Raw genomic sequence first — 15,332 nt, 5'->3', positions numbered from 1 at the left:
TGCTTTTCTAAAAGCATGGGCCCTAGAACTAAATGAATTCATGCTGTTTACAGCATTCCAATGCCTAAAGAAATACAAAAACCGGCAAACTAAATCTACTGCCGTGTTGCCCATTGAAACTGCAACAGAAAGTCAAAATACAAATTTTGTTAATACCACTATCATTAGGTCAAAGAGTTGACGACGCGGATGACACGTCAGTAAACAAAACAAAGCAAAAAGAGTTACTCCTTTAGCTCCCCGAGGAAACTGCAGACCGCGTCCCATAGTCCGCAGGGGTACCATAGTCGGGCCTTCCGGGCTGGGCTGGTCCCTGCCGAGGCTACGCAGCCCGGCCACCCCCAGACCCAGAGGAGGCCAACGCCACGCCTGCCCGCCGGACCCTCCCCCTCGGATCTCAGGGCCCAGTGCTGCGTCCGCCCGCCCCTCACCTCCGGCTCGGGGCGCTCCGAGGCCATCACACAAGCCCTCCCGCGCCGGCCTGGGCCTGTGTGTTCCACTCTTGACCCCTGACCTGGCTACCTCGGCACCCGGAAGGAACCGGAAGTGGGTGGGAGGGCCGAGTTCCAGTTTTCTGATTGGTGGACGAAGCCTTCTCAGAGGCGTTTGCTGACAGGAAAACCGGAAGTGCAAATCGTTGCAGTCGCCTCGGCCGCCGCAATGCAGGTGAGAGCCGCGTTGGGAGTGCTAGCGGCTGGCCAGCTTCGGCTACAGGGAGCCAGAGTGGGCTGGCTAAGGAGAATGAAGAGTTGGGACTGAGAAGAGAGGGCAGAACCCACGGCTGATAAGGGAACGTGGGTTGGGGGGCGAGGTTAATTGGAGAGGGAGCGGCGCAGATGAGAGGTGGGGGTGGAGCTCGCCTGACAGAAGGCGGTCGGGCTAAATCCGGAGGGAGGAGGCAGCACTGACTTGCTTGGCGTGGGAAAGGATTAGGTTGTAATACGGGGAGGCCGAGATGCAGTCCAAGGAAGACGGCTCAGGAGGTGGTGGGTTGGCTCAGGCCCTGTCCTAAGCTGCTGGATGGAGGCTGTTGGGTGCCGATATAGCAGGGGATCTAATTGGAAAGAAGCCCAAGCAGTGAGGGAATTGTGGGCCGCGGTGTCCGAAAGCTAAGCAGCTTGTAATGTGAGGCCATGGTGGAACCCAGGATCAAGTTCCTGTCAGGCACCTTAGCAGGTTTGCAAGACAGTTTTGCATCACTCTTCCCAGCCTGTGCCCTATAGTTGTTAAGGGTGAAGAAATGGAATAAAACAGGATACCACCGATGGGAAGGAAATGCTTTGCAGACCCCCGGCATTTTAATTTGTTTGTTCAGTGCTTAGAAGCATGTGCGGTTTTGGTTTTCATTTGTCACTTAGTTTCCTGCAGCTGGTAGTCTCAAGAAATGTTATTGGGTTGACCGAGCTTGTGAAAGAGGCACGGGAATATTGACACAGAGATAGATGGTTGCATATTAATTCAGCGAGGAGAAGGTTGAAACATGAAATGATGAGAGCAGATGGAAAGCTGGAGTGGTTGGTGGGGGGAGGGAAAGAGGAGAGCAGGGCTGGTATTCAGAGAAGTCTTCATGAGTAGGCAGATTTCCCAGAGACTGACAAGAGAGCCAGGCTCACAAATGCTAGGATGGAGGAAGCTGGAGTGCATGTGCTACAGAGGTGCGCATGAGATAATGATCTGGCATTAGGTTTGTCGAAAATGTCTCAATGAGGGAGTGTAGGGTGTACCTAATACAGAGGAAAACCAGGCATAGATTAGGAGCGGATGGGAAAAAGGAATCAGTTGGTGGAAGTACTTGGGTCAGGCAAACGGTTGAAAGGTCTCAGGGTTGATGCTGTCTATAACCCAAATACCACAGATAGGAAACAACCTGGTTACCCTATGCCAATGAGATCCTGTTACCTGACTGGTGTTTGCACACCATCTCCTTGGCTTTTCAGCCCTCCTTTCTATGTGTCATACTCGTTTATCTGGGTAACCAACCTGTTCCTATTGGTGCAGAGAGAGGAGAAGCAGCTTGAGGCATCATTAGATGCACTGCTGAGTCAAGTGGCTGATCTGAAGAACTCACTGGGAAGTTTCATTTGCAAGTTGGAGAACGAGTATGGCCGGCTGACCTGGTAAGGGTTGCCAGGGCAAGCTAGGGAGGGCTTATGGGTGGGGGGGCCTAGCCTTCTGATGAATAGGACACTTCTAATGATGTAACCATTTATCAGTTTACAAACATCTTTTGATTTGGAAAGAGCTGGGTTTCGTAACATTTAGCAAGTGGCTTCCATGGCAAGGAAGTAGAGAAATGCTCGGTTTCCTAACCCAAGTTCGTTATAGCTTTCAATTCTTACCCTTTGACTTCTCTGGTGAGGAGGTCCTCCTATTACAGCTCTATTTGTGCTGGATCTCTTGCCACAAATATGGCTGAGTCCTTTAGATGCAACCTACTCTGAAGTGTGGATCCTATTTCCAGGCTGGAAAGAAGGATTTTACCGGGTTTCTGAAGTTTTAGTTATAACAGTATAGTCCTATTTTGCCACTGTTCCTCACCTCATTCAAACAATGAACTGGGTTTTTTCTACATCTGTTTCATAAACTGAAACTATGTCCCTCTTTCATAACCCTGTCATCCTTGTTAGTTTCTTCCCACTTAGGCTAGTCATAGGGCTATGAGACTTTTGGGGATAAATCCGAGTGTTCCTAGCCTGAAGGAACTAGGACTATTTTACTAAGAACCACCCAAGGAAGGGGTGGAACATTCTGACACCTTCTTACTGCCAACAGGCCATCTGTCCTGGACAGCTTTGCCTTGCTTTCTGGACAGTTGAACACTCTGAACAAGGTCTTGAAGCATGAAAAAACACCGCTGTTCCGTAACCAGGTCATCATCCCTCTGGTGTTGTCTCCAGACCGAGATGAAGATCTCATGGTAAGAGCAGAAAAAGAATACAACTTGGGAAATTAAGGAGTTTTTTAGGCTTCTTTACTATTTAGGGAAATTAAGTTCTTAGCTGAGAACTTAGAAATAATTTTAGAGGCCTTGCTTTTTGTTCTTCTGAAGGTGGGAGAGCCACTCCCAAATAGTGTTGTAATAACCTGAGGGGTATGTCACCAAGGCTGGTACCTTCCTTCTCCAACATCTGTCTCAAGCCACAAAGTCTGCCCTTTGGTGACTTTGTCTGTTTCAGTCTTTGAAACGTGGCAGACAGTGATAGTTTAATTTGCCTCTAGGTCTGGTAGAGATAGGGATGTGAGAAGACACAAAAAATGAAGGCTGGAGTAAAGGAGATTGTGTCCTAGGAAACTAGATATTATGTCTTAGGTTGTATTTTCCTTGAAAATGCACTGTTTGCCTGTGGATGGGACTGTATATCAGGCCAGATAGAATCTTCTTGGAGTGCATAGTAGGATCAATAAAATCTGTGTGTTGCAGCGGCAGACTGAAGGACGGGTGCCCGTTTTCAGCCATGAGGTAGTCCCTGACCATCTGAGAACCAAGCCTGACCCTGAGGTGGAAGAACAGGAGAAGCAACTGACGACAGATGCTGCCCGCATTGGTGCAGATGCAGCCCAGGTTGGACTGAGTCACTGCCTTGCTGCCCCATCCCCATCCCATCATGAGAAGCTAGGCATTACCATTCCTGTCTAGTAGGGATGCATAGTTGGTTGCACCTAAGCTGCTTCTGGCAGAACCCAAGGAATAAATTTGTCCATATCGTTTCCTAGTTACCCTAATCTCTGCACAAATTTGTGTGTTACAGAAGCAGATCCAGAGCTTGAATAAAATGTGTTCAAACCTTCTGGAGAAAATCAGCAAAGAGGAGCGAGAATCAGAGAGTGGAGGTATGGTGGACTGGTGGCAAAACAGAGAAGGAGAAGTATATAAGATCACTGGAATGGGAATGGTTGTTTCGAGAGTAGTGAAGTTAGGACACAAGAGTGAACTGCTTTAGGGTTTGCATCCATTCTGTTAGCCTTTTGTATTTAAGGCCAACCCTGAAGCAGTGGAGGAAATGGGCAAAGTAAGAAGAGAGAATTCTGAGATAGGCTTGGGGGTCCTCTGGCTCTTTTTATGGGCTGTGAGGGAGTCTAGATGCTGCTGAATTCAGAACTCTAAACCCTGGCACTCATACTGGTCTTCCAGCTGCCACGTTCAGTCCTGCATCAGAAACATACTTCAGGATCCCCACTTACTTTTTCTTCAGGTCTCCGGCCAAACAAGCAGACCTTTAACCCTACAGACACTAATGCCTTGGTGGCAGCTGTTGCCTTTGGGAAAGGACTGTCTAACTGGAGACCTTCAGGCAGCAGTGGTCCTGGCCAGCCAGGCCAGCCAGGAGCTGGGACGATCCTTGCAGGAACCTCAGGATTACAGCAGGTGCAGATGGCAGGAGCTCCAAGCCAGCAGCAGCCAATGCTCAGTGGGGTACAAATGGCTCAAGCAGGTCAACCAGGTAAGGTGGCAGGGGTTGAAAGGAAGTTGACTTTGAGCAGGGGAGTTGGAGGGAATAAGCTAGATTATCTGGGCCTCCAGCATCTCTAGACCTAGAGATTTTCTCCATTTCTCCTTTGCACTGTGACCCAGGAAATAATTTTCAGAAGTAAAAAAATCTCATTTGAGACTCTGCATAGGAGTAACAGAAACTGCTCTCATTTCCCATCTCCATCTCACATCTCTGTGTCAACTATCCTTCGGTCCCATTTATTCTGGTATTAGATATGTTGTCAGTGTCTTTTCTTAGGTAGAGAAATCAGCGGTCAGATCTTAAGACCGTTTGGTAGGTGCATTAGGAATTGACACGCAGGCCAGTTTTCCAGTCCTACATGTATTCTTTTCTCTGTATCATGCCTCTCTTGCTCTTGGCTTCCTGCTTTCTCTCCTACTCATTTTTAGAATAGTCTAGATGGAGGCAGCTAGAAGAGTTATTTCCTCCAAGCTGTCTAGGAGAAGGGACAATTAAAACAAAGATTCTGCAGTTCTTATGATATTAAAAAAAAAAAACAATGAGAGAAAGTACTCTTTTTACCTGTGATATTAAATGGGGGTCACACAGGTTTAGCTATCTTTTCTAGGAGTGGATGAACAGACTATTCTCCCATATCACTTCTTTCCTCCTGGACACCTTCAGGGAGAGAGCTGGGTGAAGAACCATACTTCTGACCTTTGTCAAACAAGGTCAGATGCTACAGAGGTTCTGAGATGATAAAGGAGGTGACAGAGGGAACCTGAGATACCACATTTCTGATTTGTCGTGAAAGTCTCACCTTGCTTGAGATGTCTTTCTTCATGTTCCTTTCAGGGAAAATGCCAAGTGGAATAAAAACCAACATCAAGTCGGCTTCAATGCATCCCTACCAGCGGTGAGTGTGGCTGGCAACCTCGACTCCCTGGTGCTCTTTGCAGAGTTGGGCAGTGAAATTATCTTTTGCTCAAGGCTCACCTAGATGGGTACAATAAAAAGAACATGGGCTTTCAGCAACAGACAAATCCCACTTCCACCACTGACTAGCTGTGTGACCTTGGACAAGTGACCTAATTTTCTGAGCCTGTTTCTCATTTGTAAATGGTGATAATACCTACCTTATAGAGTTGTTGTGAGGATTAAAATGAGGAAACGAATGTAAAGCACTTAGCACAGTATATGAAATAATGGGTATTCAATAAATGATAGTTTCTACAGATCCTTCTCCCCACCACCCTCCACAGTCCTTGATCCAGAACTTACCCTGATCTGATACTGCCTCATGTCAATGGTGAGCTGATGGACACAAGATCAAATAAGGCTTTGCTTATTTCATGCTGCCAAAAACTGTAGCAACCTCTGTGTTCTTAGAGGCACACTGTCTTTGCAGGCCCTCCTGCCCGGTTTTCATTCTGGCTGTCCCTCTAAGGTGCAAGGTGAAGAAGCTTCTGGGTCAGGAAGAAAAAAAAAATGCCCGCCTACAGCTCTGGTGAAGCTTGGGCCTGCTGTCCTTTCTATGCTCTGAAAAGCCAACTTGGCTCTTACCTGGCAAATAGTCATAAAGTCCCCTATTCTTTACCCCACCCTTATCACACGAGGCTTTCTCAGGAAGTGGCTCTGCCAGGCAGGACTATGTGGGAAAGGGTTTTTTCTTAGCACATGAAAAAGCCCCTTCCCCTGGACTCGTGTTTCTTATTTTGGAGGGAGAAGAGAATTGCACTTCACACTGCCATCAGGGTTTAGTTGACCTCATAATGGTGCCCAGTTTCTCGACTGGCCAGGATGGCTTTCCTTCATTTCCCTAAGCCTGTGGCCCAAATGGTGAACCAGATTGATGGTGGGAGGGGGCAACCCCCACTGCTTTTATAAAGTTGAACAAAGTGAATTTAGACATTCAGGCTAATCTGCCTTTCTTAGTACTTGTTTGTCGGCATGGGCAGGGGTTGAGTCAGCAGAAGTGGACCAAAGGATTCCTCTGAATAAAGTTATTTAAATTGATGTTCACTGGCTCAGGGTTGTCTGACAGTAATTTATGAGAGCACTACATAGGGATCAGAGGCAATTTCAAGAGTGCTGCAAGGCAGTTCTAATTTGCTCTCCATAAAAAAGTTTTCATATCTTTAATTAGCTTTGATCTAAAAATCCTGCGACTTCCCTCCTGCTCATACCTTCCAGCTGCTTTTTTTCTGTTCTCTTCTATCACACACTGGTGCTTTGGCATTTGTTCAGTGCCAAACAAAGTTCTGCCAGGCTGTGGCAGCAAAGGACTGGAAAAGTGGTCCCAGATGTCACATCTGTTACCATTCCATCAAGACGAGGAATGGTATCCACAAAGCTCACTGACCACAATACATAGCAGTAGGGGAGTCTGGTCACCAGCTCTGAGGCAAAGACAGACCTTTCCCCTACTTAAACTCTTCCAACTCATCAGCCTGCTGAGGTGTTCTCTATCTTCTCACCTCTTCCCTTCCCACTGGAAATGTCAAAGCTAACTGGCATATTGGGTAGAGTTTGAGCTGTGCTTCTCTGAAACCCCTGGAGCGTCTATTGGTGACTGTTGCCCTTTACTCCACCAAAAGGTTTCCTCCTACTGAACAGCACCAACCGCAGGATTTTTTTGTGTCCCAGGCAAATACTGACTTCATCCCCGCCATACTATTAAAATGGATTCCTTGTCATCCAAGAATGGAAATGTCCTCTTGCCCCGACAGGAACGTATGCAGGATGTCACCTACATCTTGTTCCCCTAAGCAAACACTCCTTCCTCTAGAGGGACTCCTCTACATTCAGCACTGTAGGAGTGCATGCTCTCATTTTTATCCCCCATCCTCAAAACAATCATTTGGGGTACACATATCTCACGAGTGTCTCCCACTTTGGGGTCCATACAGTCTAGTAAATGCCTCTAGAGAGTATGTATCTCCCACCCCTAACATACTCATTCCCTCAGGAGGGAATACATACAGAATTTCCTTTGAAGAAGGGGACATGACCTATTTACTGCCTCAGATTTAGGATTTGCAAAAGGTGACTATTGGCCTACTCTGGTAACATGCCTCTGTTTTTGACTGCCCTGTTTTGCTTGGAGATCGTGCTTTCTCCTATTCTTGGGTCCCCTGGAGAAAGAGATTAGGCCATTGTCTCCTAGGTTTGTGTCTAGGATGGAGAAAGAAGCAGCAGCTGTGAAACGTCAAGAGCTTACTACAGGACAGAGTTCATCCTGCTGAAGGCGGAAGCTTATCCAATCAATGTCAGCATAAGGCCCATTGCCTAGGACCTCTCTCCAGTCCTGCCCTGAGCCTGGGATTCAGTCATTGCCGAACCTCTCTTTTGCTCATTGTGCCAGTCACCCCATTCTGTTCCCCTTCTGGTGTTTATTGCTGCCCTACTTAGCTGGTCCACCTCATTCAACCCTGTTGTTTTTTGGGAAACAGCCAAGATAGATAGGTTGTAGCCAAGTGCTCCTTACAACTCCATAGTGGGTCCCAGCATTAGGATTGAGCTGGAGGGGGTGTAATTGCCCACCTCCTCTTGTGCTGCTGCAGAAAAGAAGCTGAACTCTGCAGGAATGCCCCAGTGCGAGGCTGGTCCCTTTTCCCACCCCCTTCTCACCTCCCCCAGGCAGCTGGAAACAACCTCTCCCTTTGTCTGAGCTTCTTGTACAGAATAATCCTCCTTATGGACAATGTATTCTCTGTGCCCTGTGGACACAGGAGCTGTGTAAGCTGATCCCAGCACCAGGCAGGACGGAGGCTGAGTCCTTCCAAACGCCCACCCTGGGTCAGCTCCTGATTACAGTCCAGATGAACTACGAAGGGGTGCACATTCTCTTCCATCTGCTTTTCCTATCTGCTCCAGAATTAGGGAATAGCCTACTGAAGTGTAGCATTGGGCCAGAAGTAGGAACAGGGACTGTGGTCTTTTTCTGCTCAGTCTTGAGGGTTCACAGTGCCTACTTATGGAGGCTCGATGTGACTCTTGCCTGGAACCTTGAACACACGGGGACTAACCCTTGGAAAGGGCTTGCCACTGTGTAGATGGGGCTTTCTAATTGGAACAGAAGGCAAACTCCAACCCATCTGACGAGACCGTGGTGCCCCATCACTTCAGCATGTGTTTTGTCCCACAAGACAAAGTTCCTTTCTTCCCTTTAACTACCATCTCTTGTTTTTGAGCTCCATGTGTCACTGAGGCAGCTCTTGGATTCCTGTTGTGGTCTCTCAATGAGTCACGTGCCATTTGGACACGGCAGCTTCCCTAAGTACATCATGGACAAGGCACCTCACTTCCCTGAGCCTCAGTTTTCTCACTTGGTGGTCCCAGTGATCCTTTTTAGGTCTAAAGTCTGTGGCAGTGATTTTCAAACCCATTTATCCCCAGGTGTTTTGTTTTGTTTTTTGTTTTCCTTGATGCATAACTGTTACATAAATAAGCCAAATTTTCCTAGATGAGCCCCCAAGTCCCTCAAACTCCTATAAACTGTTCCTGATGTTCCCTCGCTGTCACCTACACCTTAACATACCAACATCCTTCAGACCACAACATTGAAACTGCTTTCTAAACATCTTTCTCTAAGTGAAGATTCATCAAAGAGATGGTAAGTTACCACAAAGTTATCACAAGTTACAAGTTCTGACATACCTTGTGTGTTAGAAGTCACCCTCCCACTCTCAGACATCGCTCTCTCCCCAGGCAAGATATATGTACCCAAGACACTCCTCCAGTAGAGGCAATAAATTATACTTTTTCCACATGAAGATAACCTTTCCTAGTGAGTCAAATATAAAGTGCCTTGGGATGCTCGTCTTCCTGTGTTTTCTCTACCATTCCAATGTCTTCCCTAATTCTAACCCTAATTTCCCTTGTTTGTGGTCATTTTGATGCTTCATCTTTTCTTGCCCACATTCCCCATGTAGACATCCTTTGTTCTTTTTTTTTTTTTTTTTTTTTTTTTTTTTTTGAGGCAAGGTCTCACTCTGTCATCCAGGCTTGAGTGCAGTGGCACGACCACCTCTCACTGTGATCCTGCAACTCAGGTGATCCTCCAGGCTCAAGTGATCCTTCCACCTCTCAGCCTCCCAAGTAGCTGGGACCACAGGCCTGTGCCTCCATGCCCACCTAATTTTTTAAATTATTATTTGTAATGGAGACAGGGTCTCTAGTGTTGCCCAGGCTGGTCTCAAACTCCTGAGCTCAAGCGATCCTCCCACCTCAGCCTCCCAAAGTGCTGGGATTGTAGGCGTGAGCCACCACACCCAGTCTATCCTTTGTTCTTTTTGCCAATTTCTCTGGGCTACATTTCATGGCCCTAGATAGTGCCATTTTAGTGTCTCGTCCATTTTAAAAGATCCTTCTTGACCCTACATCCCCTCTCACTGACTCACTCACAGCCATGCTCTTGAAACACAGTGCTTAGAATCACTGTTTCTTTTACCTCCCATTCACTTTTTAACCCCTGTGTTTGGGCTTCTACTTCCACCATTCCTCAGAAACTCAGAGATCACTGTTGACCTAATGACTAAACCCAGAGTTTTTTCAATCCTCATAGTAATGTATCTGCAGCATTAATGCTGACCATTTCCTTTAGTCTCTTTCTCCCCCATGGTTTCTATGGCACACGCTCTCCTTGTTCATCCCCCTCTCTAGCCATTCCTTCTCTGCAGCTTTTGGAGTTTTATACTTCTGCCTGCTTCTTAAATGTTAGTCTTTAGCACTTGTCCTTAACCCCCTTTTCTTCTTATTCTGCCTGCTTTCTCTGTGACCACCACTTTTATGTGCATAACTTAAGTGAGTTTTATTTTCAGCTCAGACCTCTTTGCTGAGCTGCAGATTCCTAGTGGATATCTCTACCTATATGATCCACAGCTGGTTGAATGTCCAAATCCAGTTATTCTAGCCTACATACCTGTTTTTCTTCTAAGCCAGGAATATGGAAACCATTCTAAACTATTCTCCCTCTGGGTCCCCAACCCCCTCATACCTAATCAGATACTAAATCCTACCAATTCTGTCTCCACCCTGTCCTACAGTTTAGGCTCTGGGCCTTTCTTACTAAAAGTATTGTTCAGACTCCATATCTCCAGCCGTGCCCACTCTAACTCATCTTCCAAAAGGCTGTTAGGTCTTTCTAAACTGCAGATCTGATCTAATTACTCCCCTGATTAAAATCCTTTATCTTCAGTCCTGCCCACTTTAACTTGTCTTCCAAAAGGCTGCCAGATAGGTCTTTCTGAACTGCAGATCTGATCACATTATTCCTTTGATTGAAAGCTTTTTGATAGTTTACTCCCCATGTGTGCCAGGCATACTGAAAATCACAAGATAAAATCATCCTGGAATGTTCATTTTAAGGGTAATTTAAAACAATACACATTTAGCATGTATTATTATTATTTTATTATTTTGAGACACGGTCTGTCTCACTGTCACCCAGGCTAGAGTGCAGTGGTGTGATCTTGGCTCACCGCAACCTTCACCTCCCAGGCTCAAGTGATCCTCCCACTTCAGCCTCCCAAGTACTGGGACTGCAGGCACGTGCCACTATACCTGGCTAATTTTTGTATTTTTGGTAGAGGTGGGGGTATATGGACCCACCATACCTGGTGGGTGGGTTGGTAGGGGTGGGTGTGCCAGGCATACTGAAAATCACAAGGTAAAATTATCCTGGAATGTTCATTTTACTTAAGAGTAATTTAAAACAGAGACCACACATTTAGCATGCATTATTATTATTATTTTATTTTGAGACTCTGTCTCACTGTGTCATACAGGTTAGAGTGCAGTGGTGTGATCTTGGCTCACTGCAACCTCCACCTCCTGGCTCAAGTGATCCTCCCACCTCAGCCTCCCAAGTAGCTGTGACTACAGGTGCATGCCACCATACCTGGCTAATTTTTTAATTTTTGGTAGAGATGGGGTTTCACCACGTTGCCCAAGCTGGTCTCAAACTCCTGAGCTCAAGTGATCCTCCTGCCTCAGCCTCCCAAAGTGCTGGGATTATAGGCGTGAGCCACCATGCCCAGCCAGCATGCATGCATTATTAAGATAAATAGTCTTCAAAGAATTCCTACTAGTCTGAACAGCTTCAGACTAAGCCACCAGATTCCCTAGGGATATTTACTTACTCGTGTTGGCCATTACATTTACCTCATTGGAAAAGCTTAAAAAATAGCTCAGATTTTCTGGAAAGGCAAGTAAGATTCTGTGTGATGCAGCCCCCTGCCTCCTTCTTCTTAGTGTCATGCCACCCACTCAATTCCCAGGCCGTCCACATTGCTTGCAGTTTCCTGAATGTGACAGCTCTTTCAAACCTCCATTCCTTTATTCCCACCGTTCCCTCTGCATGGAACACTTTGCCCTATCATTCTGTCTGACAAATACCCAGTCTTTCAAAATTCAGCTCACAAGTCACCCCACTCTCGCTGGTGCAGTGGCTTACGCCTGTCATCCCAGCACTTTGGGAGCTGAGGCATGAGGACTGTGTGAGCCCAAGAGTTCAAGACCAGCCTGGACAGCACAGGAAGACCCTGTCTCTACTAAAAAATTAGCCAGGTGTGGTGGCATACACCTGTGGTCCCAGCCACTTGGGAGGCTGAGATGAGAGGATTGCTTGGGCCTGGGAGGTCAAGGCTGCAGTGAGCTGTGATTGTGCCACTGCACTCCAGCCTGGGCAACAGAGCCAGACCTGTCTCCAAAAAAAAAAAAAAAAAAAAAAAAAAAAAGTCACCCCTATGTGAAGTTTTTTAGTAACCCACAACTCAACACTATTCCCAAGGTAAGATTAATTACGTCCTCTTTTATGCTCCACATTTGTACCTTGTACAAACTTATTCTAGCTCCTGGTGCACTTTATTGTCTCCCAGGTTCAAGCATCCTGAAGTTTGAATCCCAGCTCTTCCACCTGAGAGCTGAGTGATCTTAGACAAGATAATGTGTGTGCCTGGCATACTACAGCATCTAGCCCATCATAAACACCATTAATGGTAGTGCTACTATTATTATTACTATCATGATTTGTTTGTCTTTGGAGAAGTAGTATAAAATAACATTTTGGTTTAAAAAGCAGGTTCTTGTGCCAGACTGCCCCAGTTCAAATCCTAGCTGTGCGACTTACCAGCTGTGTGGCCTTGAGCAAGTTAGTTCACTTCTCTATGCCTTTGTTTCCTTATTCCTGGGGTTGATAACAATGGCTATTTCATAGGGTTGCTGCGAAGTTTAAATGGATTAATACATATGAAGTGCTTAGGATAATGCTGACAACAGTAGAAGCTCAATACATATTATATATCCATAGGGTAACATCTGGAAATCTCTGCTGTCAGTGATTGTTGCTTGAATAAATGATTGACCAATTCCTCTAAGAGGTCATAACCTCTCCTTCCCTCTGCAGCTCCCCTGTGCTCATGTCTCAGGCACTTAGCCTCAGGAGACGCTTTTTGTGCATACTTCATCCCCCATGGTATCTCCCTAGTAACGTGCAGAGTAGGCACTGGAGCAGTTTTACATTGGATTACCTGACATAAGTCAATTTCAAATCTAGTTTTGTGAATTTTATTTCTCCCACCTAGTTGTTGCCTACATTCTTTCATTAAGAAATTGTATCCTTTTGACTTAAGGCCAAATGACAAGACCTCTCACCTGAAATATTGTTTTTCATGCCTTCTGAACTGTATCTCTTCCCTGTCTAAACTAGCTAACCACTCAGTTCCATAGTCTTTCTACAGTCTGTCCCTAAAGGGGGCCCTTCACCACTCATAGCTTTCTCTGTGCAGTTGTGATGAATTCTTGCCTCGCTTGTCTGTGCTTGCTGGGTCGGGCTCAGTTCTTTGTGGGTGGCTGTGTATAATTCACTGGAGATCAAAACCAGAGCTGTTTGGTGCCATGCTTGCCTCTCTTCCCACCACATTGACCACCAGTCCTTCAGACTTTGTTTTGTCATGGCATACTCCACGATTCTTGCCACTTTGCCATAAGTGCTCTCAGCTGTAGCCATAAGGACATAGCTGGGAGTCAGGTGTTGCCTTATACCTCCGGGGCTTACACATGCTCTGCCCTACGCAGAACGCCCTCTCTTTTTCCTGCTCCAACCCCCTTATTCACCTGATAAATAATTCATCCTTCTAGTTCAAATGTCACCTACTCCTGTAAAGTCTTTCCTACTTCCTCTCCTGTACACTTGACCATTCTTAAACTGTACCTCTCCTGTGCCCCGTACACACTTCCATTCTCGCACCCATAGTTCTATTGCAGTTTATTTATTTTCAAGTTCATATCCTGCTTTGGACACTTATCCACTGTGTGGCCTTAGAAAGTTACTTCACTTCCAAGAACCTCAGTTTCCAGCTCTATAGGATGGGATTATAGTACCAACTTCAAAGAGCACCTTCAACAAAACGTATTTAAAGTTAGTAGCTCTTAATTTTCTACCAGATAAAGTCCAAGCTTCTTAAAAAGGCCCTTCAGGCAAATAGTCAACACTCAAGTGGTAACTGTTAGTCTCTTCTACTTTCTCCTGAGCAATCTCATTTTTATGTGATGGTCTAGTGGACTGTTTTGATTGCAAGACATTATAATTAAACTAGCCTAATAAAAATTACAATTAAACTGGCTTAATAAAAAAACAAAAAAAAAAGAATCAGCTGTATTTGGGTTATGTGGATGGCTCTAGGTGGGCTCAGAGGCTCATATGTTGTCTGGACTCTCTGTCTCTGTGTTTCTCCACTCTACATTATTAGAACTCATCTCATGGGAGAGCTCTGGTTTCACTTGGATTATGTGCCGTTAGGAGCTTGGCCTGGGAGGAAGTAGGGAAGAATACCAGCATTAATGAGCCAATGGGGTAGGGAATTTCTCAAAGGAAATGAAAGCAGGGGATGGGAAAGTTTCTGAATACAGCCAAAACTAGAGCTACCACACTCCAGTCCACTTTGTGTGGTTTCACCTCTATATAGAGAATCCTCAGATTTTTTTTCTCAAGTTCCGTCCTTTCTCCTGAATGCACAGTATTATGTTTTAGATTGCTTGTTGAATGGGCCATCTCACCTCAAACTCAGGATGTCCTAAACTGCATTCATTTTCTCCATCCTGCCCCACCTGAGTTATCCAGCTGGACATCTGCTGTTAGTTCTGGGTCTTCTTTCTGCTGTATCCCCTTTTCTTCCTTCTCACTGCCATTCTTCTAGGTCAGGCCTTTGTTATGTCACACCCAGACCTCTGAGCTGGCTCCCAGCTGGTATCCCTGCCTTCTTCTGCTTTCCTCTTGATAATATATCTTACTCTTGCCAAGTTTGTCTTTTTTTTCTTTCTTTCTGAGACAGTCTTGCTCTGTCACCCAGGCTGGAGTGCAGTGGTGCGATCTTGGCTCACTGCAACTGCCACCTCCCAGGTTCAAGCGATTCTCCTGCCTCAGCTTTCCAAGCAGCTGGGACTACAGGCACATGCCACCACGCCCACCTAATTTTGTATTTTTAGTAGAGATGGGGTTTCACCATGTTGGTCCAGGCTGTCTCGAACTCCTGACCTCAAGTGATCCACCCACCTTGGCCTCCCAAAGTGCTAGGATTATAGGTGTGAACCACTGTGCCCATCCCCAAATTTGTCTTTTTAAAGCACAGTGGGGATCATATCAGCCTGCCACTTAAAATCTTCAGAGACGGGCTGGGCACGGTGGCTCACACCTGTAATCCCAGCACTTTGGGAGGCCGAGGCAGGCACATCACGAGGTCAGGAGATCGAGACCATCCTGGCTAACACAGTGAAATCCCGTCTCTACTGAAAATACAAAAAATTAGCCAGGTGTGGTGGCGGGCGCCTGTAGTTCCAGCTACTCGGGAGGTTGAGGCAGGAGAATGGCGTGAACCCGGGAGGTGGAGCTTGCAATGA

General features: G+C 46.2%; 2 protein-coding genes across 12 annotated transcripts in view; one reads left to right on the top strand and one right to left on the bottom strand.

Moving 5' to 3' along the window:
• The window catches only part of SZT2 (SZT2 subunit of KICSTOR complex), a 64,814-nt gene extending 64,272 nt beyond the window's left edge, over nucleotides 1-542 (bottom strand). For 5 of the 7 annotated variants that reach the window (XM_050797203.1, XM_050797212.1, XM_050797220.1 and 2 more), the window contains exon 1: nucleotides 432-528. In XM_050797203.1, the coding sequence (XP_050653160.1) occupies nucleotides 432-458 (27 nt within the window). In that variant the 5' untranslated portion in view covers nucleotides 459-528. Of the gene's footprint in view, nucleotides 1-431 lie in introns of all 7 variants that reach the window. The other 2 variants (XM_050797224.1, XM_050797244.1) reach the window with 2 other exon arrangements.
• MED8 (mediator complex subunit 8) overlaps nucleotides 1-6,449 on the top strand; it is a 230,870-nt gene extending 224,421 nt beyond the window's left edge. Inside the window, exons 2-8 of one of the 5 annotated variants that reach the window (XM_050800154.1) lie at nucleotides 637-666; nucleotides 1,999-2,117; nucleotides 2,773-2,917; nucleotides 3,422-3,562; nucleotides 3,750-3,831; nucleotides 4,194-4,442; nucleotides 5,289-6,449. In XM_050800154.1, the coding sequence (XP_050656111.1) occupies nucleotides 661-666; nucleotides 1,999-2,117; nucleotides 2,773-2,917; nucleotides 3,422-3,562; nucleotides 3,750-3,831; nucleotides 4,194-4,442; nucleotides 5,289-5,353 (807 nt within the window). In that variant the 5' untranslated portion in view covers nucleotides 637-660 and the 3' untranslated portion in view covers nucleotides 5,354-6,449. Of the gene's footprint in view, nucleotides 1-573; nucleotides 1,177-1,525; nucleotides 2,118-2,772; nucleotides 2,918-3,421; nucleotides 3,563-3,749; nucleotides 3,832-4,193; nucleotides 4,443-5,288 lie in introns of those variants that run through there. The other 4 variants (XM_050800153.1, XM_050800156.1, XM_050800150.1 and 1 more) reach the window with 4 other exon arrangements.
• The last annotated feature ends 8,883 nt before the right edge of the window (nucleotides 6,450-15,332 follow it).

The sequence above is a fragment of the Macaca thibetana genome, chromosome 1 (genome assembly GCF_024542745.1).
Source record: "Macaca thibetana thibetana isolate TM-01 chromosome 1, ASM2454274v1, whole genome shotgun sequence".
Taxonomy (NCBI): Eukaryota; Metazoa; Chordata; class Mammalia; order Primates; family Cercopithecidae; genus Macaca; species Macaca thibetana.
The sequence above is the reverse complement of the archived record's forward strand: the minus strand, read 5'-3'. Positions and strand labels throughout refer to the sequence as shown.